General features: G+C 53.9%; 1 protein-coding gene across 5 annotated transcripts in view; it reads right to left on the reverse strand.

Annotated features, from left to right (window-relative positions):
* Window positions 1-364: 364 nt before the first annotated feature.
* The window catches only part of UBR4 (ubiquitin protein ligase E3 component n-recognin 4), a 129,802-nt gene continuing 113,402 nt past the window's right edge, over window positions 365-16,764 (reverse strand). For all 5 annotated transcript variants that reach the window (XM_082612626.1, XM_082612624.1, XM_082612627.1 and 2 more), the window contains 9 exons: window positions 16,261-16,479; window positions 15,227-15,340; window positions 13,908-14,050; window positions 13,317-13,442; window positions 12,033-12,227; window positions 9,096-9,320; window positions 5,775-5,865; window positions 4,919-5,081; window positions 365-2,510 (listed from right to left, as the gene is read on the reverse strand). In XM_082612626.1, the coding sequence (XP_082468752.1) occupies window positions 2,446-2,510; window positions 4,919-5,081; window positions 5,775-5,865; window positions 9,096-9,320; window positions 12,033-12,227; window positions 13,317-13,442; window positions 13,908-14,050; window positions 15,227-15,340; window positions 16,261-16,479 (1,341 nt within the window). In that variant the 3' untranslated portion in view covers window positions 365-2,445. The remainder of the gene's footprint in view (window positions 2,511-4,918; window positions 5,082-5,774; window positions 5,866-9,095; window positions 9,321-12,032; window positions 12,228-13,316; window positions 13,443-13,907; window positions 14,051-15,226; window positions 15,341-16,260; window positions 16,480-16,764) is intronic.

The following is a 16,764-nucleotide window of genomic DNA, read 5'->3' on the forward strand; positions in this document are numbered from 1 at the left end:
CGGCAGGCAGGGATAGTCCCACCTGTTTACCCTGCACCCTTCCCTACTCTCCCCGCTGCCTTTGCTGTCCCAGATGAAGCTGTTCCAATCTATTCCCTGCTAGGATGTTACGTAACAGCAACTCCACATGGTAACATGGACCTGGGATGTCTCCTGGGAGACGACCAGAAAGCGGGAGATGATGGACCTACGAGAGGGAATGAACTTGCTGTGCTCAGTGTGAGAAGCAAGTGTGCCTGAGGCCAAGGTCCGTCATCCACCTTCAAAGCTGGACATATTTAGACCTCACCTGAGACGTGGAGCTTCGTTAAAGAAAAAGCCAAGATTCTGCAGACTGCAAATGAATTCATCGGTAATAAAAGCGGCCATTTCCTTACTACATGGCAACCAAGTAAACTCGCGTAAACCTGGCAACCAACCACCCGACCCCGTAGATACCGACATTCCCATTTTACAGATGAAGAGACTGCGGAGACACCCAGGGTGGTGGAGCTGGGATCTGAACGAAGGAGAGGGCGCCTGACGCCCTTAGACGTCGCTGTCCCCTCCCTCGAGCTCGTCCGCCCCTCAGAAAGCCCCGTCGCCCACCCACACCACCGTGCACCCCCATGCACTCGGCACACGCACGTTCTCATCTGCCAGGGCCTGCCTGCCTCTAGCTGGGGTTTTTTTGGGTTTTTTAAAAGATTTTTTTGATGTGGGCTTCCCTGGTGGCGCAGTGGTTGAGAGTCCGTCTGCCGATTCAGGGGACACGGGTTCGTGCCCCGGTCCGGGAGGATCCCACATGCTGCGGAGTGGCTGCGCCCGTGCGCCATGGCCGCTGAGCCTGTGCGTCCGGAGCCTGTGCTCCACAATGGGAGAGGCCACAACAGTGAGGCCCGCGTACCGCAAAAAAAAAAAAAAAAGATTTTTTTGATGTGGACCGTCTTTAAAGTCTTTATTGAATTTGTTACAATATTGCTTCTATGTTTTGTTTTTTTGGCCGCGAGGCACGTGGGATCTTAGCTCCCCAACCAGGGATCGAACCTGCACCCCCTGCACTGGAAGGCGAAGGCTTAACCACTGGACCGCCAGGGAAGTCCCTCCAGCTGGGCTCTTGCAACAAATTGCCCTTGTCTCTCTGGCTAAAGCCCAAGCACGACACTCACTCCTGCTTGCGGCTGCCCGGTCAGGGGCTCCAGGGAAGAGACACTAAGTCCTGGCTCTGGGAGTCTTCTAAAGGGACCTAGAGGCCCCTTCTATCCCAAATGGTCTGGCCTGAGGAGTGGGCCACATACACTGGACATCAAGATAGGGGAGCCTGTCACTCGGGAAAGCAGGTGGCAGAGCGGCCCACAGGGAGGTGAAGGAGGCAGCCACCACCGAGCTCCTCCTCCCTGCGAGGGCGTGTCCGGATCAGCCTTGCCCTACAATCCGGGGGGAGGCTCGTGGGAGTCCTGCTGCCTCGCTAGGAGGGCTGCTGCCCATGAACGTGGGGGAGCAGGTCTCAAGGCCTCCAGAGGCAGCTGCCACAGTGGTTTAGGACACGACTTCGGAGGCGCAGACCTCAGCTCTGGCAGCTACAGGCTGGGTGGTCTTGAGCAAGTGATGTCGGTTCATAGGCCCCTTCTTGCAGGGCTGTTAGAAAGACTAGAAATAATTACACACGCACGCGCACGCACACGCGGGCCTGGCAGAGAGAAGGCGCTCAGTAAAGGACAGCCACTCAGAGTCTGCCCCAGGCCTTCTCCCAACATGGCAACACTGAAGAGAAGTCGCCAAAGGATTTCCCATTTGAAGTTAACAGGGGACTGTCAAATGCCTCTGCTGTAGAAAGACCAGTGCCGACTGCGCTGAGCCGGCCTTTGGCAGAGGACTAGAAAATCACATGTCTTTGGACTCCAGCTCTTAAGACCAAAAGTTAAGAGAAGCCAAGGCGTTTGTTTCAGGAAAGATCATAGCCGTCAAATGCGGTGCCCCAACTTGCTGGCCGAGAACAGACAGGCTCCATTTGGCGCCAAGAGACAGCGAATGTGATACACGCAGGCCTCCCTGCTGACGCCAGAAAGGGCTGTGCAGTCAAGAAGTATTTGGCCAGTGTCACTAAGGAGGGGTTCAAGCACAGGCAACACCTTCCTTTTCAATGTGTATTAAGTCATTTGTTTATTTCTCAAGATGTGCACACTCAAGTATTCAGTTGGCCAGGACAACTCGTGGCTCCTAGGTATGTACAGGTCCCTCGACGGCTTGGGTTACAGACAACTTCATAGCTAGTGCACCACACACACGAGATAAAACAGGAAGCCTAAAATCCCCAAGCCACTCCAAGAAAAGGGAGGGAGGGAGGAGGGAGGAGCAATGATGGAGCAACGATGCAGCAACCCGTGGCGGAAATCACACACAGGAGGGGAGAACACAGAGGCAGGCTAGCTTCCATCTCTGTTGACCACCGTTTCCGTGTGGTGCTCAGGGGACTGAGTTCAACAGGTCCTTCAGGAAGCTCTCCGGATCAGTGATCTCTGATAAGAGACCTGGAAAACAGGCAGAGACTGCTTAGCAGTGGCCCTCACAGCCCCCAGCCCCTGAGTCACGGAGGCTGCGTCCACGCGGGGAACACACTGTGCTCCGACAAGCTCGGACACAGCTTCTCACGGGAGACCAGCGATGACCGCAGAGACAGTCACCGAGCAAACACTCTCGTTCTGGGAGGGGAGCTGGGCTCCGACACCTGGCGCTGCGGCAGGATTAAAGGCGTTTAAAGTGGCAGCGGCCAGCTCACGATCTCCCCAGGGCGGAGGTGCTAAACCCGGGTCCATTGACCCTGCAGGGGCCTGTAAGTCCACTGAAACTCAGTGCGCAATGGAGGGGGGTCCTCTGGAGAGAATGTCTACAGCCTTCAGCAGATTCTCAGAGAGACCTGGGGCCAAACAAAGGCAAACCCCACTGCCCTCGAGGGCTGGGAGGAACAGGGTAGGGTAAAAGAACCCAACCCCTAGTCCAGGGCCCGGAGCAAGCTGCCAGAGCTCAGGAGCTCCGTTTCCTCCATTGCAAATGGGGACAGTGACAAGTCCTTGTCACATCACCCCGGGGATTAGATGAGGCCAGTTCTGTGAAAGTGCCCAGGGCACAGAAGGTGCTCGTTCAATCAGCATCAGGTCCCCTGCGGCCCCGCCCCCCCCCCACAAGCAGGGCTCTCATTTGACCAATGCGGGGTCGTTAACCCCGAGGCGGGGCAACACTCAAACTGAAGTCTGGGCTAATGCAGGAGGAGTGGCCCCCATCAGCTCTTGCTGGTTTGGAAGGTGTTTTCGTCCTTGCATTTGAGTAGGGTGTGTCGGATGTTCTGAAATTTCCTACCAGTTTGAACCAAGCAATAAAGCCATGCCGTAAACACCTGTGCTTGAGTAGAAGGCGGCAGTGGCCTCCCGCCTGACCTGCCCCCCTCTCTTCCCTGCTCCAGGGCTGACGCAAAGCCCTGAACAAAGGGGAATACCTTCCTTCCCCTGCCCGCCTCTTCCTCCTCTTCCTCGGACTTTGACGTTCATATTGACAGTCTTTGTAGACCAGACCAGACCCCTGGGTGACAGGTAAGGCACTGGGCCCTGAGGACACAGACACACAGGCTACCTGCTCTCAGTCGGGGTCACTTGATGAAGAAAGCAAGGAGTATAGCCAAGGTAAAATGTCTAGGTTGAAAAGACACCCATGGGAGCAACTAGTGAAGTTAACAAAGGAACTGGGGTGAGTGGTGGCAACCTCTGACCGACAGGTAACAGGGAGGCACCAGACCAGCAAAGGCCCATCCAGTATGGCTTCCACTGAGGCCACTGCAACAAATGGCCAAACTGGAAGAAAGGCCTGGAGCTTTGGGGAAGCTCCATGGGGAAGAAAGAGGAATTCACATTGAGCATCACTCCGAACGTTTGAGGGTTTAGTGCCCAGAGGAGACTAGAAAATGCTAGTGGCGACCTTCTCTTGATAGTGGGATCTGGGGAGATTTTTTCTTGCTCTTCACACTTGACAAAATAGGCATCAGGGAAAAGGAAACAAGCTCACAGAAGAGTTAGGCAGGTGCAGCTCCCGCTGCTTTGGCTCTGGGAGCCCTACCTTGGAAAGGACGGTGGTGATGGGGGGCTGGACTGCAGTGCCCACACCCTCAGAGGGCACGGGACTTTAAATTCTGGGTTGATTTCCCAGCACTGGCCCAAGTCACCTCCCCCTGCTGTCACCTGATGCTTGGTTATGAAATCCAAACAAATTTTAATGTGTTTGCAATTAGGATGACAAATTTGTTGTATAATGAACCTGTACACAGGAGAGAACAATGACTTCATTTTTACCAGCTGGGGGATGAGGAACTGTCTGAGGATGTCTCATGTGACAGCACTTCAAAGCACTGCCCTATCCCTACTAGCAGAGATGTCCTTTGCTCTCTTTTGATATTTACTATTTATCTTAAGAATCAGAGTTGAAATCTTCCACACCTCCCCGGGGGCAGCTGTGACATAAGATGTCTCAGTCCCCAAAAGGCAGGAGGAAGACAGGTAAGCTCCATGTTAGTTCTCTGAACTGTCGTAAGAAGCCAGGAAACCAAAAGGGGGTCCAGTGATTTTCCAGCTATGCCCCACTGGGAACTTGTTTAATCTTCAAAGCCTCAGTTACCCCAACTGTAAAATGGGGATAACCACAGCTCCACCTCACACAGGGCTGCCCTGCGGACTGGGAAAGCGCGTGCATGAGGAACACAGCACCTGGGGTGAAGTGAGCCACACGTCACGGCCGCATCTTGTTACCAGGGACCTGGTATGTACACATCTCTCCCAGACCCCTCGGTGGTGGCCCACAGGCTGGTTCTCGCCTGCTTTTTCCTGTGTGTGAAGATGAAAGCGATGGCCAGCCCCACTAAGATCTGTGAAAGATGAAAAACCTTGACACTGACCAGCGGCGTCGAGGAACTCTGAGAAGGTCTCCACTGGCATGAACTCCTCCTGGAAGGCCTTCAGGGCCTTGTCGGCAGCTTCGTGGATGGGCATGTCGTTGTGGCGGATGTACTCCGCGAGAGAGCAGGACCAGCCACCCTCCGTGTTGCTGGTTGGCACCTTCTACGAGAAGCAAGAGGACACACAGGCTGGGCAGGTCGCTCAGGTCAGGCAGGGAAGAAGAGAGCCCTCCCACACACATCCAAGTCTTCCCTGGAGGATGTGTTCTGCTTCCAGGAACAACAAAATTTCACTTCATTCCTCTCACAGCCCCTCTCCTAAGCACACGTCACATGAACCTACAAGCTTCGAGAGGCGATGCGTCCTTTCCTCCCCATCCCCTCCACCATCGGCATTTCCCCAAGAAGAGGGACTCATCAACATGCTTTAATTCAGCTGTTTCATTTAGATGATGAAAGGAACCACCCCAAACCCTCCGATTCTCTCAAGGCTGAGAGGAGCGTCCCTATTATAAACTGGGCTGGAATAAGTTACACTCACACAGGGCAACGGAGTTGATCCTAACAGAGGGGATGAGAGCAAACAGAGGGTGACTCGGGGTGGAGTGGGGGGAGAGCTGCCTGTAGAAGAGGGTCTGCAGCAGCCTGAGACCGGGTCACAGGAGCGGTCATGGCTACAAATGCAGTCTACATACGCAGGGGTCGGAGCTAGAGGGTAAACCCCTCCCCACGGCGGGTCGGCCTGTGTCTCGGGGGAGGCTGGTGGGGGAGCCGGCTGCCGAGGCGGGGTCAGAGCCACAAGCCCAGACGTCCACGGCCCTGCCAAACCCGGCCACGCTCCCAGCGGCCTCCTTACCTTAAACACGTTATAAATGAGATCAACGAGGGCCCAAAAGAGAAGGGAAGAGCGATAAGCAGAGTAGTCCTTCACTGCCTTGTCTGTCAGCCTGGAAAATAAAACCAAATCCCATGTCCGTGAAGACCCCGGGAGGAAACTCACAAGGACAGAGCCAAGCATTCTGGGAGCAGGGGAAGAGTCACGGGCACTGAGCATCACTCAGCTCCAGCCACTTGCCATCTTCTCAGAGGAAAGCAGCCACGGGTCAGAGCTTCTGAAGCCCTGGGACCCAGAGGTTTATTCACCACAAGACGCTGCGTGACAGAGTCATCTCTAGTAGCGACTCTGCTAAGCCAGGGAAAATGGGAAAGAGGGAAATGTAAGTTGCAACACGGAAGCCAAAAGGCTACTGCCTTAAAGAGTCGCCGCAGAGTCCCGTGTTTCCCTGTGTTTAGCCCCCACACGCACTCTCAGACTTGACGGGACCTAATAAATGCCGGAGGAAACAAGGTTCTACTTCAGTCTTCACACTCCCACTTGGAGAGTTTTTACCAGCAGCCAGCAGACCTAAAGCAGTCCCACACAGTAATCTGCCAACCCCGTGCCGTGTTAAAACCAGCAAGCTGGTGGACACCTGGCGTCGGACAACAGTGATGTCTCAGATGAGAGCCACAGCCGGCCCAACGTCGCCGAAATCCCGGGCTAATCCCGGATGCTCACCAGCATCGCTGCTACTTAATCCAGTGATGCAGTCTGGGATTAGAGAGCAGCCAGGCCCTTGGAACATGGAGGGCCGTCACTGACAACAGCGTCCACCGCCTTCTCGGCAGACGCTCCTGGTCTGAGGAATGATTACAGCAGGTAGGGCCACCATGAAGTACAGAACGACCAGCACCCCCTCTGCACGGTGAGTGAAGTGCCGGTGCTAGGACTTGGTTTCTACAGCCCAAGATCTAGGAGAGGTTTTGTCTGCAAACTGCCTTCATATCTGTAATAGGTAAAGGCTAGATAAACCCTTGTCATGGAGATTCTATACCTTGGAACAGAGCCCATACCAAAGGGACCAGAACTTAGTATTAAAATGTGTGCGCACGCACGCACCATGTGTTTATATACGCTAGAATCATAAACATCAGACAAGCATAGATGTTATTCATTTAGAAGGTAAAACTACACTGTATGGGCCTCAAGTGAAGGGACTACCTAACATGAGACAGGCCAACCACACCTACATTCAGTCAATGTTTAAGTTATTAACCAGAGTCAAGTAAAATAATAAAATGAGACAATTCTGTTCGCTAAGGTATGCTACCTGTACCCTCCCTCCCCCCAACATCTCCGAAGCGCCCACCTCCTCCCCGACCGCCACGCATGAGGATGCTGCAGCCAAAAGGGAAAACTACTGCGAGGTGGGCCTGTGGACGACGATGAGAATTCTTTCTCTGCAACTCCGTGCGCTGGCAGACAAGGGAACAGAAAAGGCTCTGACGGAAGCCTAGGAAAGTCCCAGGCTTAAATACTTGCAAGTTCCCGGCAGAAGAATCTTTTTTCCTGAATGTAAAGCCCGCAGAAGAGAGCAACTTCTCTCGTGCAGACTCCTAGGTTGTTGCGTACCTGCTGCTGCCCCCCACCCCACAACGGGCTGAGGACAACGCCTGCTGCCAGTGGCACTGCCCCAATCACCAGGGGGTCACCCCCTAAATGTCCCTCCTCGGAGGGTGTCCCAACACCGTGCTGATGGCCAGCACTCTGCCACCCTGCTTCCAGGGCACCCTGCTCACACCCTGACACCCTGCCAGGGCTGCTGCTTCTTGCAGCTATTTCGCACTGGTGGCAGGAATCTGGGGTGGCCCTGCCCAACTTAATTATTTCAGGTTAATTAGTAAAGGTGACTAAACTGCTACAGAGGAAATGGCAACTCATGAGTGCAGCTCACACTGGATTTCCTAATTAAGCTGTGACCAAATCAGCTTTTCCTTAACTGCCTGGGACAGTAATGAATTCCAGTCTCCTAATTGAAAGCAACACAGCTCCTGTGGGTTCAGATTTCACACCTGTCACCGAGAGCGTGTGCCCAGTAAATAGCCACTTTGCGTGCTATGGATACAGGCCGAGCCTGGCTTATCAACAACTTAGTATCTTCCAGATCTAACTTTTGATTCCTAGCAGCTAGTTAACTATTAATGCTTCAGGCTCTTGGTTAACACTGGAAAGTGCTATGTTTGGAATGGGGGCAGGGGCTAGGTAGGAATCTAACAAGACCGGCCCCCTCCTGCTCTACACAGAGGCTGGCACTGGCTGCATCCAACAGCAGAGCTCCAACCTGGTCTCCCCGGGCCACGAGGTGCCTACCACTAGCGACTTGATAAATCAGAGCTGATGGAGGTGCTGACACCAGGTGAGCAAATTCAGGCCAAGGCTGCTTCCCCTTGGTCTGTCATTATCAGGGGCCTAAAAGCTCCTCCCCTGCACCCTTGTTGGAAATGTCCCCTCGGATCCTAGTGAAAGCAGACACACGAGGACAGACCTTCCCAAAGTGAAGCAGGTTTCCCTCAAGGGCAGAAGCAAGCTGACAACTCATAGCCTACTCTGTAGCCCAGGGAGGGCAGACTGCTCGGGGCCACGACGGGCCAAGAGTAGCGCCAAGGAGTCCCCTCGGCGTGGGGCAATCTGTGAACTCGTCGCAAAGGGCTTCTCGCTGTTGTTGTCTCCAGTTGTTTGCCTCAAGACACCTCCCAGCTGACCCAAATCACAGCACGGGGTCATGAAAACAAAGACCACTTCCTTCCTGAAATGCCTTCCTTCTTAGGGAGGTGTCCACACCAACAGCAGAGAAAGAAAAACGGCTCATGGAACGCGGGGGCAGATGGGATAGGAATGTGACCAAGGAGGGAGCTGAGGAGCTTTTAATACCAGAAAGGAACATCCCCGAGCACAGCCCCCAGGAAGCTTTGCTGGTTTATGCGCAGACCAGCAAGATTCGGAGCACCTGGCTACCTGTCTCAACTGCCTGCCAGCCCTAATCCTTCTCCTGAGAGGCCTCACCCTGTGCCTGGCTGGCTTCCTCCCTGAGGGCAGCCCCCAGGGGTAAGCCTGGCTCCACACTTCTAGTGCCTGAACACCTGACCCAGAGGGGCAGGCACCCGGCGGCGTCAGGCCTTGACTCTTGGTGTGACCGGCCAGGAAGGCTCAGGGTCCATTACCGAGTCAAGCGAGGCGCCTCCACTCAGCACCTGCACGCCGCGGGCAGCTTTTACCCACAGCGGTTACAGAGTCCGGGCGACAGGCGGCCCAGGAGATGGCTCCCTGAAGCAGGTACTTCCCGAAGCAAGCACTGACCTGGTGGCTCCCCCTGGAGCCACTGCCCGGGCCTGAGAGGTCACCAGCAGCCGCCGCAGGATTTCCACGCGTATGGCTCGCCACTTCTCGGGGGGCAGGACGTGGAGGGCTAGGACAGTGAAATAGTGGGGCCCGTCCACTTCAAAGGCACTCTCCACCCACTTCTCCTTGGGCTGCTCCAGAAAGCCCTGGAGGTTCTTCTCCTCTCGGGAAGTTGCTCGGGTTCTGGAACAAAAGGAGCACCATGAAACCAGGGCAGAAGCAAGGCACGAGCAGCAAGAGAGGAGGAGGCTTGCTCAATCTCCCGTCTTCTTTTAAGTTTCCTGAACACTCGGCTCACGGAACCCCCACCCGTCCTCCACCGCCCCTCCTGCCTCCTCTCCAAGCGGGGCACCCCCAGCCCCGCCCCAGTCCTCCTCGGGGGCATCTTCCTCGTCCCCCACCCCCCAGCCCAGCTCCACACAATTCCAACTGCGCGTGTGTCCAGCACATTCACAAACACTCCGCCATCCACGTGTCCTGACAACTCTGGAAGGTGACAGCCAGCACCTCTTTACCAGCGTATCTCAAGGCCCGGGGGTTGAAGTGACACAACCAAAGTCACCAAACCAGTCAGCGAACCCAGAGTCTCTGAGCCCACAGCCCACACTCCCCGACTCCACGAGTCTCAGTACAGCTAATTGTTCACACGGCATTTGCAGCCGGTGCCCTTCCTAGGCTATTCTGGTGTGTTCTTTTATGTGTCTGTGTCCTCTCTCCTCCATTAGAACAGATTCCTCCCGGCGAGCACCGCTTCTCGTCTCGCTTTTGCCTGAACTGCAGCAACAATGGTGATCATCAACTTTATTTAACCCCAAGCCCGTTCTAAGAGCTTTCCATGGATTATCTCATTTAATCCTCACAATAACCCGATGAGACAGGTACTCTCCCAACGTTACAGAAGGGGAAACTACAGCACAGAGAGTAAATATTCTGCCCAAAGCCACACAGTGAGGAGTGAAGGTACTGGGCTGTGACCCAGGCAATCTGGCTCCAGAGCCTCCCCAGCGTGGACTCTCCACCTGCAATGAAGCTTCGACAGGTCACTAGACGGGCACTGAGAGATCACTTCCTTATAAATCTGTAGCCAGATTTCTGGCTACACTCTCTCCTTACGACCTGGATGGTGCTCTCAGGCCAAGAGTGCTTGATGCCCCATCCTAGTTCCCTGAAGGGAAATAAAAACACAACACTAGTAACGGCTGAATCAAAGTTACCAGGTCTTCACATGGCACTGCCAGGCACTGAACTGTGGGAAAGCAGGGGGGATGGTACGGGGACACCAGGCACCCTTCTGCTCCATGGATGAACATGGATGGAACAGGCAGCTACACTAGACTGGAGTGTCCAGAATTGGAAATCAGAAGCTTTGTGCCATCGCGCGACCCGCTCCGCTCTGCGCTGGCTCGTCTGTGTGTGACATACTCGCCTTCATGTACAAACGTTCCACCAAAGGCAGCGATCCCTGCTCAACCAGCACCCCCCCGCCCACCGTGACCAAGCTCACACCAGCGTGAACCTGCGAGGGAAGCAGGCTGTGGCTGGGAAACAGTGCTTCTTCGTGCAGCTTCCGGCTCAGCCTCTAACTGACCGAGACCATCAGGACACAGCCCGCTCCCTCCCCAACTAAGGAAACTAAGCATGAGTTACGAGTATCTGGCATTTCACAGACACAGTGACATCTGAAGCCACCGGCTCTGTTCTGCTGGACAAATCATGCAGCCTCTCTGGGTCTGCTTTGCTCCCCGGAGACTGGGGCAGCCCCCTCCACCCCACTGCTGCCAAGAAGAGGCAACGGCTCTGTCAAAGGCCCCACGGACACCAGCAATCAGCACTGCTCAGGCCTGAAGCACAGTCTGGATAATGGGAACGTTCGTGCTGTCAATGACGCAGGTGTTTCTTCTGACAGTCTACACAGCCGAGCAGACGATGTAACGACTGGTGGAGACCCGCCAGTGCCTCTTGGTTAACAATGAAGCCTGCGGTCTCCAGGTCAGCCTTTTCTCTCACAAGGAAATGGGAGGGAAGGGGAAAATCACTTTGTTGAAGACCAGAAAGGAGAAGAGACAAATTGTTCTGTTGCCTAAACTGAACTGCAGCTGCCTTGGGGGGACTGTACACAGCCTTTCAACCTGTGTGTAAAACTCTCGCTAGAAGATGGGGCCTAAAAGTACGAAACTATTTAAGTCAAATCTAAGAGCTAAAGTATATTAAATCTCTTAGTTTGCTTTTTAAATCTAGGGTGGAACGAAAGACTATTCTCTACCCCCTTAGTGTTTCCGAACTGCTCCACAACGTACATACAGATGAAGATACAAATCTGTTTTTTTTTCTGGGCTACCTTCCTTCTCAGTTGACTTTCCCAAATAATCTTCAACAACACCTCCCCGCTCACAGCTGCCAGAAGCCTCGCTCACTGAAGAAGAAACAGGGATAGCAAGTCCAGGTCCTTGGCCCTGCCACATCCTCCAGCTGTGAAACGCTCACCTGGAACAGCCTGTGTGCCTTTGACAGTGACTGTGTGTGGCCCTGACCCATGGCCTCCCCCATCCAAGGGAACAGTCTTGCAAGTAGCAGCTACACTGAAGTAGAAGCTTCGATGATCTGGCCTCTCCCGCTTCCTGCTCCCCTCTGGGCTGAAGGTGAGTTCAAGGAGGCAGCCCTTGGCTGCCCGTGCTGGTAGATGAGACAGTTTTGGAAAAGGAAGCCACCATACTCTTTACTCTGTGTGATTCTAAAGAGGTGCAGATGAACATTCCTACTTCGGTAAAGGCTGCCTGGGGCCAGACATTCGTTCTAGAACTAACTAGAACGGCTACAGAAAAGCCGGGAGAGCTTGTTGGGCAGAGGAACACGGGGTGGATCAGCCAGTGCTGCCCTGAGACGCGCGGTACTGACGTGTTCAGGACGTAAAGCACGGTGTGGATGATGTACGGGATCAGGTGGATGTTGCTCTCCCGGCCGCCCCCTCCAGTGTCCGCGCTGAAGGACTGCTCCATGGCGAAGCGCAGGAACAGCAGCTTGATGTCGTGGATGTTGAGCTGGTACGTGGGCTCCCGCTGGCCCGTGCACTCCTGGAGGTAAGTATTGTGCCTGGGAGAAGAGAACAGGTGGTGAAGTGGAAGCAAGCTCCCTGGTGAAGACCCAGCTGGGAAGGCAGAGCCTCCCTTCGGCCTGATGGTTGTGAAGGTTACACAGATGGATAGAGAATGAAAGAGGGAGTCAAGGACAAGGGCTGGGCTCGGGCGAAGACAAAAGCAGAGCACACTTTTGTTTCTGCTGTGACTGAACGCGATGCTCTCCAAGCTCTGAGGAGAACGCGCCGGTTTGGGGGTGGGGGGAGAGCAGGGGGGGCATTTCTTGATGGACTCATGTCATAGGACATATTGTGACCACATCTGGAAGTGCATTTTGGGAGAAGAAATGTAGAACTTATCCATTCTGACTGACAACGTGATCTATCCATAAGAATCATCTCCTCAACCTCCAAATAAAAGGTTTTCCTATGTCAATATACATCCCCAACCACCTGGACTCTGCCCCTGATTAAGTCTGTGCCTCAGTTTCTTCATCTGTAGAATGTGTATAATAACAACACATGGTAAGCAGTTCAACATGCTGCCCAACATGACTTTCATCTTTATTACTGCCAAGCGCCTGGTTTATGGTAAGTACCTTTTCAGCCCCGAGCTTTACAATAGGACTTGGGGTGGGGCACCACTGCACAAGGCATCTGCAAGAGATGAGGACCTCACAGAATGTTTCGCTACTCTACTCTGGATTTTAAGACAAGGGAGGCTTTGAAAGGAGCCCGATATTCCCCACGCCATCAAGCTATTTTCATTATTTAAACCTCAGAGAAATAGAAGTGAACTCTGGGAAATTTTGGCCTCGAGGACCAAGTCAGGGGTCCTGTGTTTTGTGTCCTAAGATCAGCAAAGGAGGAGAGGTAGCAGATAACCAGAGATTCCACCTGGGGCCCCAGACGCTGAGGGTGCTGGCTTCTCCCAGCAGAGTCCCCTCTCTTCCGGACGGGCTCCCCTGTCAGGAAGCAAAGACAGACATGGATTCCTGAGGAAGGTGACAGGAGATGGCTTCCCCGGGGCCGCACTGACAGCTGATCTTCCCCCATCTCCTGGAAATCCTCTCTTTTTTCTACCATGCAAGATGTCCCACACTCACCTTGCCAGACAGGTGGCAAAAGCTGACTCAGGGACATGGGGCCCCCAGACGGGAAGGAGCCCGTTGCACTTAGTGTTGGCATTCTGAAGCGCGGCACTTTCCCACTCTTCCCGGCCTCGAGCCAGCCTGGAATGGGAGGAGAGCGGGGACAAGTGTCTGCTGGAATTAATCTGGCAACCAGGCACCTGGGCGCGCGGGGGTGGAGGAGGGTTTGCTGACACCAAGGAAGTGCTGGCCCGTGTGTGCCTGACTCTACAGAGAGGAGCAGCCGTTTGTAACCACGATGGTAAATGCCGGCTTCACCGCCTCTAGTAAGCAAGGCTGCTCTCACCAGCCTTGGGCCAAAAGCCAAGTGTCTTTTCCAGATCATATGGCAGCAATGGCACTTGGGCCTGTATGGCTGAAGGTAGGACGCCATACTTCGCAGAGCCTAAGGAACAGAATTAAAGCCTCAGGGGTGGCAGTCCCACCCCCTCCCAGTCCAGGGCCTCTGGCGAGCTGCCCGCTCCCCTGAAGTCACACAGGGCTAGAACTGAAGCACATGCAAGGGGAGGCCTAGTGAAGGAGCCACCCCGCAAGAGCCAGGCCCACCTGACGGCAGCCAGGTGGCAGTCGTAGTGCACGATGTTGAAGTGGGACACGGTGCTGTAGCCCTGCTGTTTCCGGGGCTTGTTCTCCATCTCCTCTAAGGCTACCCGCTTGGTGAAGGTATAAATGCCCAGGACCTTGGTGGGCTGCAAAGATAACATAAAAGGGAGGAGAGGTGAAACCCCAAGGCAGGCTGTGAAAGGAGGGGAAGCAGAGCAGAGGGGCCCCGAGGGTCTACGATCCTAGGAAGGGATGCATTCAGGAAAGGGGGTGATGGTGAGCCCCTCAGTCTCCTGGTTAAGCACTTGGCTGGGCAGAGCCCCAGTGAAATGGGGGTTGTGGGGAGCAACTGAAATAAAGTGGATGCTGCGAAACAGAGGGCAGAAATGCGAGCCTGAATGGTCCCTTCCTTTTTGCTTCTTTTATCTGAAAATGAAGAATAAAGTGCCTTCTTGTTAAGTCCCTTGTTTTTCAAAACTGACCAGAAAGCTCCAAGGAGCCTGCGTCACAGCAGGACTCACAGGGCTTGTGGCCCACGGTAGTGGCCCTTCAACAGGCTTGGGTGCTAAGTAATAAATTCAAGCTGGAGAGGAAGAGGGATGCCTTTTAGGCCTTTAGGGGAGCAAACCGGTCACTTGCTGTTCTGCTCCTTTGGGTGTTAAATCGAGTTTGGTGGAGCCCAGAAAGCCAAGGTCCTGACCTTCTCCCCAGGTTATCTGAATATGGAAGCAGTATGATGTGTTTTTAAAAGCCCCATGTCTGGGCTTCCCTGGTGGTGCAGTGGTTGAGAGTCCACCTGCCAATGCAGGGGACACGGGTTCGTGCCCCGGTCCAGGAAGATCCTACATGCCGCGGAGCAGCTGGGCCCGTGAGCCATGGCCGCTGAGCCTGCGCGTCCGGAGCCTGTGCTCCGCAACGGGAGAGGCCACAACAGTGAGAGGTCTGCGTACCGCAAAATAAACAAACAAATAAATAAATAGAAGTCCCAGGTCTGAAGTCAGAAAAGCCTGGGCTAGAACTCTGGCTCTGCTACATGAACTTTGTTTTCTCATCCATAAATTAGGGCTTTTTACAGGTTTAAAGATAAAACTACCCAGTTTACATAAAGGCTCTGGGCACAGGGCCTGGCACACAGAAGGGACCCAGTGAGTGGTAGCTGTTGATGACGATGAAGACTACCATTCAGATCAGTCTGCCTTCCCACCTTTAGAGAGGATAGCTGGCCCTAAGATACGAGCCTTGACTCTGGCCTAAGAACAAAAAGGCCTCAGGCAAGGGAGGCCACCGGGCCCTTGGGACTGACCGCAAGCCTGCAGCCGTACCTGGAACTTATACCCTTCCCTGCAGATGCAGCATGTGAGGCCCGGCTCCTCGATCAGCTCCTCCATCTGCTTCAGGAGCGCCGTCTTGGTCACGACCTGGCCCTTCTCATTGGTCTGTAAGGGGAACCCCAGGTGGCATGTCAGACGGGAATTTCCACAAACCCTCCCACTGCAGCGTGGGGACACGCAGGCACAGGGTTGACCTTCCACATACATGAAAAGGACTGCTGCACTGAAAGGACATCTCTTTAGTTGGCTTCTAATGAGGATAAAGACCCAGATTCTCCTGCTATTCTCTTCCTACAGGAACCACTGAAGCAGAGGTAACCATCCAGCTAGAACCCTGGCAAGGTGCCACTTGCCAACAAAGAAGCCCCCTTTCTTTGTGCCAGCAAGACCAGCTCGCGGCTGACAAGGGCTGTTGCAGCATGATTCATTTACTGTTCCCATGGGAGTTTTAAAACTGCTGACACTCAAGTTCGCTGGTCTGGAGAAGGCTCTCATAGGACCTCTGCCTCCTCCAAGGTAGGACAGTGAGAAGAGCACAGAGCCCTTCTTGTCGAGCAGACCCAGGTTCAAACGCCTGTCAGCCACTTATTAGTTATGTGCCTTGCCGATTTACTTCACCTCTCAGCCTCAATCAGTTCATCTGAAAAATGGGTATAAAATCAACCTCTCAGAAGCACATGAGAGCTTAAATCTTACAATCTTACAAGGAAGCTGCCTAAGCACAGTGCCTGGCATATAGTAAATCCTTGATAAACAATGATTATCACCATTTTTAACGCTTCTGTGAACTTGTTAAGTCATTTAACCTCTGAACCTCATCTGTATAGCAGAACAATGATAGTCACACATCTAAGGGTTGTCGGGAAGATGAAAGAAGGTGAAGCATCTAGCGTGATGCCCAGTACACCGACCCCCTGCCCACAGCCTTCACCTTCACCATCCCTAACCCCAGCTCTGAAACCCCAGAGCACAAATGACTGTGCCACAGGGTAGGCAAGAATGCGGGGACCCGGCCGTGGCTGTACCGTCATGCCCAGCGTGCCCAGAGCCTTCTGCCTCATGGCCATGGCCATGCGCTTCTTCTCGGCCCGGGTCTCCCTGCGGGCCGCGTCTATCTTCTTGTTTACGTCAGGGTGTTCCCGCAGTGCCTCCAGCAGGTTCTCTGCCAGGGTCCCAATGCCCTCATCGCTGGACACCTGCTCCAGTTTATGCAGGTTTGTGATGGAGTCGGTTCCGATCAGAACCTGTCAAGAAGGGACCAAAGAGATGAAGGCCTCCAATTATGTAAACAAGCGTTCTTCTCAGGAGCTTAAAGGTTTAAAAAATGTGCACAATCTCATGTCATCTGCTTGGTTTCAATCAGATCCTCTGATTTTACACTTCAAGAGATTCGGACAAATGGAGGAGGTTAGGCTCTGCCATCAACCTCTGACTAGTCACCACGCTCTTCAGTCTCCATAACCCTGTCTATAAAATGGGGGCAGGCCAGGGCCGCCATGATGATTAAATCAGATGCCATATGTAAAGTG

This window comes from Mesoplodon mirus, assembly GCF_964341445.2.
Source record: "Mesoplodon mirus genome assembly, chromosome: 3".
NCBI lineage: Eukaryota > Metazoa > Chordata > Mammalia > Artiodactyla > Ziphiidae > Mesoplodon > Mesoplodon mirus.